General features: G+C 37.8%; 1 protein-coding gene across 1 annotated transcript; it reads right to left on the reverse strand.

Annotated features, from left to right (window-relative positions):
* Window positions 1-546: 546 nt before the first annotated feature.
* Window positions 547-15,615, reverse strand: LOC134579227 (uncharacterized). The gene is made up of 13 exons (XM_063438444.1): window positions 15,451-15,615; window positions 13,692-13,888; window positions 12,053-12,190; window positions 11,236-11,371; window positions 9,310-9,838; window positions 8,054-8,195; window positions 6,457-6,612; window positions 6,315-6,367; window positions 4,941-5,116; window positions 3,354-3,748; window positions 2,843-2,939; window positions 1,661-1,859; window positions 547-827 (listed from the first exon to the last, which is right to left on the reverse strand). Exons 1-13 carry the CDS (start codon window positions 15,571-15,573, stop codon window positions 676-678), a joined length of 2,493 nt encoding a protein of 830 aa, XP_063294514.1. The 5' UTR covers window positions 15,574-15,615; the 3' UTR covers window positions 547-675.
* Between the last annotated feature and the right edge of the window lie 1,206 nt (window positions 15,616-16,821).

A 16,821-nucleotide genomic window follows, 5' to 3' on the forward strand; every position in this document is an offset into this window, starting at 1 on the left:
GTTTTATCAGAGTCCATACAGATGTTCAAACAGCTACTAGATGCATACTTGCAAAAACAATATTCAAGGATATAATCTTTCAATGTAAGGTAATAGCTGCTTGATCTAAGGATAAATCTGACTGCCATTCTGGGGTCAAGAAGGAATTTTTTTCCTAGCTTGTCACAAAATTGTGCTTCAAACTGGTTTTTTTTTTTGCCTTCTTTTGGATCAACAGCAAAAAAACAAATGTGTAGCTCTTTTCAGCTATGTAACTATGTAACTATGTAACATATGTATGTGATCTGTGATCCCCCCCATATATTGCACAATGCCCCCCTGTGCATTATCACACTTGAAACAATCAATCTATTTGTTCACAAATATCCTTTATTTAAAAAAAAAAACTATGTACATGTAATTTATTATCTTCATCTACAGATTACATTTTAGCCATTTTACAAAAAACAATACAACATGTAAGAATACTCTTTAAATTGATATTCTGTATCCATTGATAGTCCAATAATATTCCTCATCTACAGGATTGAATCAATACCAGTATAGATAATGTTACCGAACATATAAATACGTATCTCAGTGCTGACATCCCAGTGTCATTTCTTACAGCTTTCAGACACATGTATATTTTACATTTAAAAAATATTTTCGTTATCACGGAAGTTAGAGTCCATTTCACAATTCCTCTGTGGAGAGCCTCTGGTAATTGGTGGTTCTGGTTTTCTTCTTAATTAAATATGTGGTCGTCACAACTAGGGCGACAACTGCGACTCCAGATAAGGACATAATCAGAGTGTTAATGTTCAGTGCTACCTTCCCCTCGGAATCTGCAGAAGACAATATTATATAATGTCATTATATAATTAGAAATAAAATTAATGAAATAACATATTATTACATAAAGGAACAGATGTTAACATAAACGTGGCTTTATCTACTATACATCCCAGTAGTTCACTTTCTAAATACCAGGACTTGAGACTTTGTTTATATATTATGAGGGTACAAGCCCAGGTGATATTTTGTTTATCAGTTTCCTGGGATATATATAAACATGATAGAAAAATCTGCTATAGGATAAAGAACACTTTGTTATAGGAATACTAAGTGCCCAACGTAAAGTCGACAATGCTTTTTTGCTTTTAAGACTATATTTTACTTCTTTCAAGCCAAATTGTTCAGATTTTAAGTAATAACCGAACTCATGGAACACATAACATAAAACTTGAATGAGGCCAGAGTGGGGTCTAAATGAAGGCCAAGCTACAAGTTTTTGCCTGCGTTCTCATACATTGTGTTTTTGTATACTGGGTTACTAATTAAATGCAAAGGCGACTTGTTTGACCACTTGGACACCAGACAGATTGGAATGTTATGGAAAAAAACCCAAATAGATCTCTACTTGCTAGGGACCTCTATGTTTCCCTCTGTCTTCCATTTCCTTAGCTTTCCTGATGTACATCAGTTGTAGGGATTTCCTTGGTGGTCTAGTGGAACAAATCAGTAAGATCGATGCCATTTGTAGTTGCAGATCTCACTGCCTCCTCTCACAGAAATTCTTTGGGACACATAAACCGCTGTTGCCGTCGACCCTAATTAAGCTTACCAGTACTGAAATATTATCTGCTCTAGAAATCTCATTCAGTGAGCTTGTCCTTACCTTCGTTGAGTGACTGTCTCTTCAAACGCAAAGGACCCTGGGAAATGAAGTGCTGCAGTGACTCAGTTGCCTCGGCTGTTAGTGACCTCTTACGGCGACTTGTGTCGGTTTCTGCCAATGACTTGGTGACACAACCCTGAGCGCAGCGTGTGTTGGGGTCCCCTACCTTGCATAGCATGACTGTGCAGCTCACATAAACCTTCACAGAAAGACAAATGCTTTATCAGTGCTTATTTTGTCATTTATTGTGGGGGAAATTCAATGAAAACAGAAGATAAAATCCCTTTTTATTCAATGATAGCCGTTTTAGCCTGCAGCATCTGCAAATTAAATGTGTATTTGTTAATTGCAGTGATGGCCAGGTACTTTGTAACCAAATTGTAAGCTTTGTGTACCTCTTTCGGTGCACTCCTGTGAATTTCTGTACATTTGCTTTGTTTCTTTGTCATTGAAGATAAAGCCAATGCTTGTAAGCAATGATTGTCAGTGATCACAAAGCGTAGAATTGCACCTATTGGCTCCCAAACAGCTATCCTTCTCCCAAAGGCAATATGAGGAATATTGTGTGCCAATAATAGGATGCCCTGCTATGCCTATTGTCCTGAAAGGGAATCATTTCTGTATGCTGAGCATGTAATAAGAGAGCCGATCAGGTCTCTCCATAACAATAAACACAAATAATAATAAAAAAAAAAAGTTTAGGGCCCCTTGGGAAACTCAGTTCAAAGTCTTTAGGGTAGAGACTAATTATTACATAAGGGACAGTCACACATCAGATATGTGGCCCCATAAAGGGCCCGGGAGAGATTGCTGTTTGCAGCTGTGATTGACAGGCTTACACCTGCTAATTCCGTAGTATTGTGTTTTAGAGCAGTGCTCCTCAACCCTCTTCTCAAGGCACACCTAACAGTCCAGGATTTAGGGATTACCCAGGTAGTTTTTTTTTTTTTTTTTTAAATACCTTAGACACAACCGGGTAATCCCTAAATCCTGGACTGTTAGGTGTGCCTTGTGGAGAGGGTTGAGGAGCACTGCTTTAGAGCACTAACTAAAGTGAAATATATCTGCTAGTCGAGTTCATTTATGGTCAGAAGCCAGCTTGAGAGCAATGTTAGTAAATATCACGGGTATTTAAACTGACTTCAGGATTAGCATGACCATTCACAGATTAATGGTACTCACCTCTTTATAATTCCCAATGAAGGTAAATGTCTCTAATCCAAATCTAGACCTTGTCCTTGTACCTGGGTAAACTACCAAGGTTTCATCCTGTAAACACCTAGAAGGAGATTGATCGCCATTAGGTAATATATTATTTATATACGCAAACACCACTGCTAGCTAAGGACTTTGATTTGCAATGCCACTCACTCATACACAGGTAGGTCTTGACTTACACAATCTACATACACTGCACACTGTCTCCCGATACATAAAGCAGCCCCTCCTACTGGGACTATTGTATTTTTTACCTCTCCTTCGCAGGTCATTATACCCGAGCACAGACAATTATTAACTGTTAATTGATTGTGTGCACAGATAAGGACCATATCTGACTCTTTTATTAATGTTCTCTGCAACCGTATGTCAGTTATGCCTTAAAGGGCTACACCAGGTGGGTTTTTTAATGAATACAGCATAAATTATACCAGACCATACATCCGTTAAATAATAAACACAAAAATTAACGTACCCATTTTCAATGATGTTATAAAACACGGGATCGTTGGGATTGTCATGCGGGGTGGCCTTGCACGACTCCACAAACAACTGGATGTTGTTCACAGACGACATTACTTGTATCTCCATGTAGAGCATGTCTCTCAGCCAGACCTCCAGCGGAGATTGTGTTTGTACCGTTGTAAACTGGTCACTCGTGTAGAACTGGAACTTGTAGCTGAAGTTACCAAATCCGGCCTCCGTGAACTCAAAAATTGCCTTTTGAGGACGAAATGAAACAGACAGGCGGTTCTCTTTTGGAAAGGAGCAGTTAAAGGGAATTATCACCTGGTGCTTCCTTGTAATGACAGCCGTTACATTATCAAATGAAGTCACTTGGTTTTTAAATACAATGCTATCTTCTGTTTCCTAAAAGAACCAAACAAAAGGAAAGATTGAATATTTAGTACATGTTTCTAAAATCTAGATTTGCAAGAGACAAAATTTACCAAAGTTTTTAATTTGGTAACAAAAGACACAAATGGAATGTTTTGAATTCTAGAGTTCCAGAGAGGACGTCTTTAGGAGATGCCGTGCAATGCCAGTCAATTCTCAATTTACTGAAAGAATATGGACTGCCCAGTGTGTTTGCTTTTAGAAGTTAACACCCAGAGCAATCCATTGGGAATGTCAAATCCTGATGTACATTCAATATTGGTCTTTATAACTCTCTCATGGTTATTAAGTAAAATGAGAATTGTTGGGAGTTCACTGTGAATTTCAAAGTTAAGGTAAAAGCAGACAAACTTAAAAAAATCCTTGGGTCAGTTTTGTTTCTAGTTTGGCTATTATGGCCTTAAATTTGTTATTCACTTTGAATTCCCAACAATTCTCACTTTAGTGGGTAACTCTGGGCATCTTTAATGTATAGTTTTACATCTTATTTTAGTAAATATCATGGATATTTAAACTGACTTCCAGACATAACTGAATTCAGCAGCACTATGACTATTTAAGTTGTCTAGTAAACCAAGATATATACATCCTTGACGTGTCTTTTACAGCTACCTAATTCACAAATTTAAAGGGACACTCCACTGCCCAAATACAAAATAAATACAAGCCACTGTTTAGTAGATATACCCAAAATAAAAACTTGCATGCATTTAATTAGGCATTTTTCCATTGGTGTTATATCTAACAACATCCAGCAAGATCTCTTGTCTGCTACCTTTGCAAGCCCTCCCCTTCTAATCCCGCCCAGACTTTCTGTGGCTGTCCAATCACAGACTTCCCAATGCAGCTCAATGGGAAGTCTTTGCAAGCCAGGTGCTCTGGGCAATTGCCGCCTCTTAAGTTCAGTGCAACTAAGCCAAAACAGGAAGCAACAGGACCTGTTGTCTACTTGACAGCCAGGGGATGTAAGAACGTTAATTTATAAAAGTGCCAATTTCGATTGATATCTGTACAAAATAAAAACAATGGGACACACTCTTCACACCTGAAGCTTTTCAGCAAGCTAAAGGACTTTAGGGGTCCGGAGTGTCCTATTAAATGCGCTAATATTATTAAAAGGAGGAGGACAACCGTAAGAACTGTTTTACCAGTTGCAGAACGTTACCTCGATTTGTGTGCCGCAGGAGTTAAATCCCACACTTGCAATGTGGTGCGTACTGTTGGAGGTTAGCAGACATCGAGGATCATTCAGACGCAGGTGGTTTTCGTACAGACCATTTACCGAGGACTTTTTAATAAACAGAGTCATGGTGTTTTCGTTACACATCAAGCTGGTAGTCACTGATAAGACAGAGATAAAATATATATGTATATCAACAAATGTAGCTGTAAAACAATAGATTATCCTATTATATTATTATCCCATTGTAATACTTTTCTAATGGACTAACAGAATTTGCAATGACAAGCCTCTCAGGCCCTTTGTTTATCGAGCCTACAGCATTAGGCATTTAAGTTTCTAAAGCTAGGATCTCCAAAGGCTTTTCATCTTAATCACTTTACTATTACAAATCTTTCAACTTCGCCAACTGAAGCTTGTAGAGTTGACAGATTAATTTTTATTTAATTTCTAGATAGGTACAGTTTTTATGTTGCTGGGTAATACACGAAAAGTTATTTGACTATTAAAGAATGGAAATCCCCTGTTTTTTAAGTCAAACTATTAAGGAACAGTCTGGCTCAAACCAGGGCTGTTCCTAGTACCCAGTGACAGCTATCACCTTGGCGACATTAACATATCTGCATTAAAGGGTTACTCCAACCACCATGACCACTGAAATGATTTGAAGTGGTTGTGGTGGTAGGAGTCAGTATGTGCAGTGTTTCTTTTTTTTTTTTTCTGTTTCTCACTTCTGATGATGTCAGCCAAGGAGACAGATCATGGGCAGAGCCAACAGCAACAGACTGGAATAAAGGTAAGATTTAACTATATTTAGGGAGGTAATGAGGGGTAAAGGAGGCTTTATAGTGTTTTTACCACTATAGAGTCAGGAATAGATTTTTGTGTTCCTGACCCTATAGTGTTCCTTTAATTATGTGCTGGGGGCTAGTTACTCCCAGCACATATGACAGTGGCAGCCGAGAACTCCCCACTGCATGCTGGCAACAGACATGAAAATCTTCCCTCGTAGGCAGAGCGCACCTCCCACACTCCCTCCCTATGGGTGCTCTCTCCCATCTTCCTCCATTGCTATCAGTTATCTTTTTTTTTTTTTTTAAATTAAAAACCTCCCTCCACCTCCCCACTCCCTCATTTAGACAAACTGATCATCATGGTAAATGTAGTCAGCAGTTAAAACCAGGACAAACGTTAGACCATCAATGCCCTTTTCTAGAGAATGTGGTGGCCAACTTATATACTTGTCAGTTAAAATCTATGGTAGTATGGCCTAGCAATATAAAGAACTAAAGCCTTTATTTCTCATGATCCTCTATCATTCATGTAATTTTCACTGTTTTAAAAGAGTGCAAAACATACCAAGGCGGTAAGGTCCAACGATAACAATGATACATCTTAATTCTGAATTGTACCTGGTGAAAAAGAAAAAAGAAAGGACTGGTGAGAATAGGAACATATTTTCTTATTTCCTAGCTGTTCAATACGAGAAGACAATACTGACCCATTGGTGGTTTCTGCTACGAAACAGAAAGGAACATGGTCTCCAACATCATTGTCCGTTGGTGTCCATTCTATGATCTTTGTTGCACTGTTTCCATTAATTTTGACGGTATATTTAGTCATGTTGTAGGGGCCACTGACCTTAAAATCTGCTATTCTAAATATGGAAAACAAACAAAACATTACATAGATAAAAGCAAAGTGGCCCAGTAAGCAACTCATTATTAACAGATAATAAACTGACATCTCAGTATTAGATAGTTATAAAATTTCTAAAAACAGTTAATAAAGGGTAAAAGGTAGAGAATATAAGGTGTCTACTTGATGTGCTATATAATTGTATTCATAAGCTGCAGAGTTACGAGACTGGGCACCTCACGTGTAGAGTTATCTCGTTTATAAGTATAGTTTCCTCCTGAGTATATTTAAACTGATTTATATTTAGCAAAGTGTTTCTTTATTCCATACTGATGGTGCTGTCCCCTTTTGAATATAGTGGAGAAGCTCCTTTTAATGGACCCAATGTGTCCCAGGGGCTGTTTTTCCCAGAGTACAGCTGTCTAAGTCGTACATAGCCACCCAAGTTTGCAGAAGATGTTTATATGGGGCATCATTTGTTTAAGGGTTATAACATATTTGTACAAGCTTTATTGTACTATAGATTAGACAGGAAGAAATCTTTACTTGTGTATAAGTGTACATATTTATGGTTACACAACATATTTATATAATTCTTTGTTTTGGATGTGCTTGTTTATAGCAAGAACAATAGTACAAACATATATAAGAGTTAACAGTTTCATTGCTGGATTTGTAGAAATGGTAAACAGCACAATTTTAGTAATTTAAGACGAGAGACTTAATGCAGAGCTAAATTATTAAGATAGAAGGTAATGAGAAAAGCTTAAGCAATGCAAGTAATTTCAACTGCTTAGTGTATAGAGAGATTAAATCAGGTTGCATAGATGGAAGGATTAACAGGAGCCATCTCCACTTAATGCAGCCCAGTCCAGACCATGAGAGAGTCCCTCAAACAGTTCAGGCTTAACCAACCCCCAATCTGCAAAGCCATTGGCATGACAGGAGTGAGTCCAGCATGATGTGTGATGAGAGGGGTGAGTCCCTTGCCTCTACCCGATCTTCAACCAGTCAGCTGGAAAGCAGGAGTGCCATGCAGGTCGGCAAGGGTACCAGCGTTAAGTGATGAGGGACCGGGTAGCAAGTCCTGACTGCACATTACAGCAGAATCCCACATGTTTATAGATCGGTAAGTAGTAACTTAGCTGTGTTGAGGAGCCCCTCTGCCTTTCCACCATCAGGAAAGCCTTGAGAAAGCTGATCAGCTGTGACATGGTGATCTCTGGCTGTGCCGCCATTTGAGGTTTTTCTTACACAACACATTTATATGGGATCTTGTTTGCTTGTCTTCTGTCATTTTATACACTAATAGATTTGCATTCAGGCAATGCTTTTATAGGGGTCTGTTTCCCCAATCATGCAGACCTCTATAATGTTTAAGTGGCCAGACCGAGCTCTTTACACAATTACAAATCCCAAGCAGATAGTTACTAGGTTACTATAAGTAGATGTATCTGTACCTGCTTTGTGTTGCTTGAGCTGCGAGGTGTATCTGAAACGGTGTTCTTGCCCTGGCATTAAGGATTTCACCATTGTTCGGTGTTGGGGGGAGAAACAGTGGTCTGTAGGCTCCATACGTACATGAAGGTACTGAGCTAGTCACTGGCAAAAAAACAGACAGACAATTAATCATGTTGAATATGTCACACTAAACTTAACGCATTAAGGGGCCTTACCGGCGGCACGAAGAATGATAACAGTTCAAATAAATGCTATATTGGATTACAAAACAGAACATATCACAATAAAACCATCTCACTTTTCTCTCTACTTGTCCAGCAAAGAAATGAGTTTCTCTGCTGAACTCTCGTCAGTTCTTCTGCTTTGTGCAGAGAAATTGTAGAAGAATTCATAATCTATCTTCGACACTCTACTAGAGTCTGCAGGGTTCTGAGACAGAGTAGGGAAGAGTAACTAGTAAGGTCTCAGAAATGAGAAGGACTAATGGACAGAGAGGAAGAGATAGAGAACAGAGTTATTGAAATCCGAGAGGAAGGGAGAAAGAAAAAAAGCAGAGGAAAGTGAGTGAAAGTGACCAGGTTATAAGGAGGAAAGGGGACTGGTGGCAAAGAGACCTGGAGAGAGTAATTAAAAATGATTATGGGATGAAGGAACTACTTTATAGACACGGGAAATAATGTAGGTGGAGAGCAGGAAATGAGTAAAAAACACGCCAATAGGACGAGATGAGAAAACATGGCAAAAAGGTGCTGGACATCGGAGCTGACGAGTTAAATCTGGGATAGAAAGAAAATTTAAGGAAAACGCTGGGAGAGAGGTAAGGGAGCAGTCTGGCCGAAAGATAAATTAAGGAGTAGAAAGTGGTGTGGGCTCCTGTTATATCATTTTGTATATCATTATGGATGTATTTAATTGTTATCAGGGATGGACAAACTTTGGCACTCCAGATGTTGTGGAGATATAGGTTGCCTACCCCTGGTCTAGTATATAAACTGATTTTAAGTTGAAATTGTTCCTTCACCCTGCTAGTGTATTACACTCTTTCCATCTCATTCCGTGACTCCCTGTATCACTTTCTCTGTGTGGATTTTACTGCAATACCCGTTTGGCCTTTTTAAATTATTGCTCTATTGCAGTAGGTATTGGTGGTCTCTCCTGCCTATCACTGCCTGTGGTCTAAGTATATGTAGGTTTGTATCTACAGCAAACCAATAAAACATCATTCTTCATGTTTGTTTACTGTAATTGTTCTTACCTTCCACCATAAACTGCAGAGGTATCTTACTTAAACTGGTTACTGTTGGGTCAATGATACCGGAGTCTGTTTGTGGAACATAAGTTGTTCTTCGGATTGATGTTGTTACTTGGGAGGTTTCAGGTTCTACTGTAGTTAATTCCAGGATTTCAGTTTCTACTGCAGTTGATGCTGTCTTCGTGGTTTCAGTTTCTACTATAGTTGGTTCCATGGTTGCATATGTGGTTCCAATTCTCTCTGTATATAGCTCCGTGATTTCAGTTATTGCTGTATACAGCTCAGGGGATCCAGTTACGTCTGAAAGTAACTCTGTGTTTTGAGATTCTACATTATATGTGGATGGGCCCCACCACCAGCGTGGACTCTTTGACACAGCACGCTTTTTGCGAATATAAGGTCTGTATCTATAAGCAACCGAGCCATCGCTGTATCGAAGATTAATGTTTTGGGGGGCAAAATCTTCCAATACCATCTCAACCACATAGAGACCTCTTGGAGTTGCAGAGGACAGGGACAAAATACAGTTTTCCTGATGTAGGAAAAAAACAAAAATAATTATTTTTGTAGTCTGTTAGCTAGTATTTGATTCTAATAATACTATACAAAGGCGCTAAAAAGTTAGATGGAGGAATAAAAAAAATGCAAAAACGATTCAAAACCACCTGTGTTTATAAAACAATCTTAACAACTTACTGGTTAAAATAGTCCTAAAAAAAAATATAGGATGTATTTAGGCAGCTTCGCACCTTTTTGTTTGTCACACCAAACACATGCAATAGGACATAAATTAAGTATACCTACAATGAAGGAGAACCCAATATATACCTTAGTTCATCACAGATGATCGTCACCAAAAATCAGGGTCACATATAAAAATAAAATTGAACGCATACAAGAACACGTTGATAAAAATGGATCAAGTGCTATTACTCAAAGCCAAAGATGTTCTAAATAAATGTCTGTAATTATATATATACTCTAAGAAGACTGTACATAACCACAGTGATATATATATAGATAGATGGTAGAATATATCAAGACATCAATACAATTAAACATCAAAATGTAGTAATGCATGATATATAAAATAATCAGCAGAATGAGCTTTTAATAGTTAAAATGCGATATTATGGCCAGTATGGCCCCTTACTGGATAGTAGAATGATGAGTACACTCAGCTATAAGTTGCTACTCTCATCGGAACTTGGTAATCGCCACTGCCAGGGTTCGAAGTCTGTAATGCCTTCAGGAGGAAAAAGTAGATTCCCAAACCCATGGTGCTTTAGAGCAGTGCTACGAATCTTGTGCCAAAAACTCTTCGAGTTTTTGCACTGACGTCCTGAGGAAACCTTTGTAGACGTGGAGACGCCATATGGTGGGGGGTACACTTCTGAGACCCCCGAGATTTCAACTGCCTGGAAACCTTTGCATCTTTTCTTTCTGAGCATTTTTGGCACAAGATTCGAAGCAATGCAATAAGTTTTTGTTTTTTTTACATTTATTTTGTACAGTTTTGGTTTTGAGTGTGAGCACCTGGCCTCTTTATCAACAGTAATTCACTATTGTATGCTTTCTATTTTATTTTTTGAGATGTGACCCTGATTTCTTTTAGAATCCCATTTTCACTTGTTTCAGTCTGAAATAAAAACCAATCTTTTGAAGTCACAGACACCACGACAAAACCACTACAGCAGACGTTAGTGTCCTGCTGACTGCCCACTGTAAAAAGCCAATTAGTAAACTGTTTGATCACTGGCACCATAACCACTACAAAGCTCAATAGTGGTCATTGTGCGTGGAGTTTTCCTTTAAACCTATTGTTTTCAGATGAATGTCACCACATCTGAATCCTTGAACAGAGGAATTAAGTATGTAATGTAAGATTTATCGGAATAGACTGGAGGAAGCATTGCATCGGCCACTTACTTCATCTATGTTGAAATACGGATGGTGGCAAAGGTCGCATTCACCAGTGTTTCTTTTGCCGTATCTGCACTGCACAATGTCTCCATCGGGATCATGGGCCAATATATTAATGGAAGACGGGCAATTTTGAGGAACCCTTAAAATAAACGCAGTCTGTTTGATTCATTATCATTCATTGTGAATGTACAATTAACCCCTTAAGGACCAAACGTCTGGAATAAAAGGGAATCATGACATGTCACACATGTCATGTGTCCTTAAGGGGTTAAAAAAAAAAAAAAGAATATTTTTTATATTTTTGCAAAATATGTTGATTGCTCTGTTACTGTGATGAGTGAATTTGGCTACAGTTACAAGTTTACTGTGTGTAGTATACCTTTTATAAGTTGGTGGCACGTTTCAGTGTTTTGGCATGGGGCCACTGTTATCTCATTTTTGGCTACGAAATAAATATTGGTTTTAGTCCCAGAACAGGTTTTGTGATATTCAAGGATCATGATATCTTGAGATTCTAAAACAAAAAAACCCTTTACCCAATATTTTCACTACACATGATATAGTCCGCTGATTGCTTTAATACCTCAACATTAAATCAAGGAATGTTCTTTTTAAGGGCAGCCTAGGGACCTTTTCATTTTGTTTTGACAGATGGCTAGCTAGTACAAGTCATCTATGAGTTGATGTGGGTCCATCAGCATATAGACCTTGTTATTTTATATGACCAGTGAGTGATAGTTCATATCTTTACCAGTATAAAAAAATAATTCCTATGTTCCTAATCTATTTGTCCAACGAGCAGCACTCAAAGATGCAGTACCTGATGATGGGTAGTATAGTGGTCACTGGTGAGTTGTTAGGTTTGGACGTGTCAGATCGGGTTCCCAAATCCACAACAGTTTGGAGACTCCACCCATTATGGTTAAGAGTATTGTAGATCCAGCAACAACTATCAGCACTAGAAATAAAACACACAACATTTTTGTAGATGTTATAAAGAAAAAAAATGCTATCTATCTATCTATCTATATATATATCTATCTATCTATTATCGTTAATTACATTTGGATTAAATATGCCCATGGCCCTAAACAGGATACCAGATTGGAAACCCCACGTAGAGGTTCTGCTCTGTGTGTGGGGACAGCTGAGTGTGTGTTGTGTGTCTAGTGGCTGAATGTAGTGTGTATGTTTGTGTTGTCTTAGTGTTTTGTGTGTAGGGGAGACTGAGTGTTGTGTATGGTGACCGAAGGCTTGTGTGTAAGAGAGCTGTTGTGGTTTAGTTTTGTGTTTGTAGTAGTGTGTATGTTGTGTGTGCTGTGGCTGAGTGTTGTGTGTTGAGTTTGTGGATTTATTAGCTTGTGGTGTTATGTGTGGGAGTGTAGGTTGCTTGTGGTCTTGCATTTGTGTAAATGGGTTTGTTTCTGGTGGGTGGAGTGAGGCTGTTTTGGGTGTTTGGTGTACTTTGAATATTTAAACATACTGACAAAAATAAACCATACAACAGAATGTTTTGTAAAATTCAACAATACATTGTGTCACAAAGGAAATTTGTTTGTTAGAGTCTAGTTTACCTCAAAACAGGTTACAATAGAACACCCTATCTTTGATTATTTAGATAGAGTAAGTACAATCTTTGCTAGAACTTCACTTAAAGATCTTGTATAGATTGTATTTGGCTCCTTCTAAACTACATAAAATGTATGACGCTTATTCACCTATATGCTGGAGATGCCATAAAGAGACTGGTACAATATTTCATATTTGGTTTAGCTGTGAGATATTAAATGATATTAAGATATATCTTCTCTGATTTTAGACTTAACTCAAGAGATGATATTTCTCACACCTTCGCTACTTTTATTTAATTTAGATTTTCCATTAATGGAAAAAAAAATGTAAATATTTAATTACACATATTCTTTATGCTTTGAAGATTACTATAGCTCGTCACTGGAAATCGACTGATCCTCCACTATGGCAAGAAGTTTTAAACCAAATAGAATATCGGGATATGATGAAATGTAACTGCACTACGACATCAGGCAAATCAGTTTCATATCAAGATTTTACATAGTACATAGGGAAAGTAAAAACGGACTGTATATTAACGATGGCTTAGAGGTTTAAGATAATTATTTTCATGAACTCCTTATAAAACAGAAGTTCCCTTGGATATGCTGAAACTGTCGCACCCCGACGCTGAGCCCCAAGGTTTACAGTCCTCAATTATGTACGCCCACATTTTTGGGAGGAGGATTTTGTCTCTGTTTGGCATGAATACACTGCCATAGATTCGACTTATCTCTGTACTAGATCTATATGAATTTATTACGTCGATATGTAATGAAATACTGGATATATTTGTATTTGTTTCTTCTGTTTTTGGTAATGTTAATAACAAAATAAAAATGAATAAATATAAAAAAAGAAAAAAAAAAAAAGAGACTCTAATTTACCTGAGATGAAACGGCTTATCGCTGGATACGCGCCTCACATTGTAACTTTCGGTTTGGGACCATCGTGTTACATATCTGCTATCATCCACAAATCCATAACTTCTCTCAGTAATAGATCCACAATTGCCTCTTGAGCAACTCCAGCTAAGTTCACTGGCATAGCTAGAGTCAAATCCAGATTTAAACCTGATGTCCACCTGAGAGAAATGCATGTTATATGTACATATTTCTTTATCATTATTACAGTATCTATTTTTGTTGAGCACCATTAACCTAAAAGATATTCCAAAATTCCCTTTTCCATCTACGTTAAAAGACTTATCTGTACCCTAGTCTACACTGCCCTAAATGGTTTGACTTTTCATCTGGGTACATCGAGCGTTGTTCCCATTCTCCATTACCTCTGACTAAGAGTCCAACATTCCTAGGTAGGACATTCTGTTTAACTGATCTCTCTCAGCCAATGAACTAAACCGAGCACTGCTGGGTTGAGCTCTATCCCTGATGTAGTGGAGGCGGGGTGTGGCCTCTGGTGCACCCCAGGTAAGAAGTCAAACTTTCCTAAAATGGTTTGACTACTTACATCGAGAGAAGGGCACCAGAGTACCCCTGGCATCATAAAAACATTTTTTTTTTTTAATCTTATGTTCTACGTAATACAAAATGCATTTTCATGTTTATCTCACAGAAAAAAAATTATTATGATATTAATTTAAAATAAGGTTCTTACATTTGACAGCTACAGACAAGCAAAATTCATTTATAGAAGTTTTGCTGAAGATTATTGGATCGGACAATGGAAATAGTTATAATATTGAGTTTTTGAAGACATCTTGAAGTTTTACCACTGTCTACTTTATTGGTTCCCATGGTGATTGAACATTTAGAACTTTAACACATGTATCTGTGAGCAACATTGTTAAAGGGACACTGTAGGTACTATAACCACTTCAGCTGATAAATGGTTATTGAGAATGGCATCTGTGAGCACCAGGTCCCACATCACTGCTTAATGATTTACGCACGTTTAAGCAGAGAACCTTGGTCCTTGGCATCCTGCCTTCAGTGACGAAACGGAGAAGGTGTCTATATGCCAAGCCTCACACCATACGGCTAAGAGGGTCAGCTGACTGCTCTCAGCCAATCACTGCTGCAATCCCTGGTATGCATTGGTATGGTGTGAAGTGGAAGCATTGCTTTGCCTCTGATATATCATTATTGGACGCTGGGATGCACGCTGCTTGGGACTGAACAATTCTGCTAATTGATGAGTAAATCGTTCAGCAGTGATGCGGGAACGAGTGCCCATAGACTACAGGCACCATAAGCACTCCAATTTGTGGTTATGGTGCCTACAGCATTCCCTTAAATTCCCCCAGACATATCTAAATCAATTTCTGGCCATCGATGCTTTGGAAAAACTATTTAGAAGCTTTGCCTTGAAAAAACAAATTAGTATGACATAAATATCTGGGAGCTAATTAAAATCTACAAAAGTGAGGTTTGAAGAAAAATGTGTGGGTGCACTTTTAAAAGTGTAATAAAATGTGGTCATTGTTTTATTTTTAAAACATGACTTCTAAACACCCGACTTTTTTTAGAACACTAAAATGTATATGGCATGCATTTTTAAATAATTAGAGTCCATGTGACTATTAACCCTTAATATTTCAAATGATTTTACGAGTTGATAGAATTGTACATTAGAATTATATTATTTTCATTTTGGTCAATTATCCACTCAACCCTTTTTACTTACTGTAAATGTTCCATCAGGATTTTTCCCCCTGGGTCTGAAAGTCATGATACCCCCTTCAAAATGGGACCCAGATGTAGCTGCAAAGAGAGAAAAGCAGAGAATTATCACTTTTCGGTAAGACATTTTCACTGTCACTGCAGAGATTGTACACGTCTCAAAACACACCTACCTTTATACCAAGAATCTTCAAGGAAATAAAGATAAGGAATATTGCCACGATGATGATGAAATATATTCAAGATAACATGACTCCTTATACAGTTTCTATTTTTCTTAAGCTTCCCAGATAAAATAAGGAAATAATCTGCAATATTATTTATTATTTTGGGGATTTTTTTTTTTTTTATCTTATCTTCTGCGTAAAACAAAATGCAATTTAGTTACTATTATTTTATTACATTTTCAGCGTAACCATTAACAAACTTCTTTGTAATGTTTCTATGATAATGCGTTAGTAGTTTTCTAAAGACAGACAAGGTAGATTATATTTAATAAACTGCCACTCAATATCTGATGAGTATGCTGCCATATTGCAAGTAACGCTCACTTAGATGAAGTGTCCAATCTTCCAATGTTCCCCTCAAATGCTAAAAATAATACCAGCTTGTGTTATGTAAGGATGTTTACCGCAAATATATTAAATACACAAAACACCACCTTTACTAATGTTACAAAATTCCAGTAAAAAAAAAGAATCACAACAGTAATTGCGATAGTGACATAGACTATCATACAACTTAACTTGTATAACTCATTATGAACCAAAGACGAAAAGGATCCTACCAGGCAGGGGACAGGTTATCGTTTTGGGACCCAACTTCATACTTAGTATAGGAATCATGAGGGGAGTCAAGCTTAGCCAAGTATCGTCAAGGTACAATGTCACCTGTAGGACCTAGGTTGCATTATAGTTCATTTGGGTATGATCAATGGCAGCTTATGAACTATAATTAGTTTACAAAAAAGATCCACTTTCAAAATGGAATTACCCACTCAAACAATGCCTGCAGGGCTGCGATGATTTCTTAAAGTAGCATTTTGTCCTTAAGGAGATAAATGAAGTATCTGCAATCAAATTAGATACAAGTTGAAGGCTATAACCAGATTTGTGAGGGGATCTAGTGTGTGCAGAGGACCCAGAGTGTGTATAGGGGATATAGTGTGTGTGTATGGGACCCAGAGTGTGTATAGGGGATATAGTGTGTGTGTATGGGATCCAGAGTGTGTATAGGGGATATAGTGTGTGTGCAGAGGACCCAGAGTGTGTATAGGGGATATGGTGTGTGTGTATGGGATCCAGAGTGTGTATAGGGGATATAGTGTGTGTGTATGGGATCCAGAGTGTGTATAGGGGATATAGTGTGTGTGTAT

The sequence above is a fragment of the Pelobates fuscus genome, chromosome 12 (genome assembly GCF_036172605.1).
Source record: "Pelobates fuscus isolate aPelFus1 chromosome 12, aPelFus1.pri, whole genome shotgun sequence".
Classification (NCBI taxonomy): domain Eukaryota; kingdom Metazoa; phylum Chordata; class Amphibia; order Anura; family Pelobatidae; genus Pelobates; species Pelobates fuscus.

Coding starts and splice junctions, on each gene's coding strand:
- LOC134579227 (XM_063438444.1), bottom strand. CDS start 15,573: ATGTCTTACCGAAAAGTGATAATTCTCTGCTTTTCTCTCTTTGCAGCT. Junction 8,196..9,309: donor TCTGCAGTTTATGGTGGAAG/GTAAGAACAATT, acceptor TTTTTTTGCCAG/TGACTAGCTCAGTACCTTCA. Junction 828..1,660: donor GAGACAGTCACTCAACGAAG/GTAAGGACAAGC, acceptor TGTCTTCTGCAG/ATTCCGAGGGGAAGGTAGCA.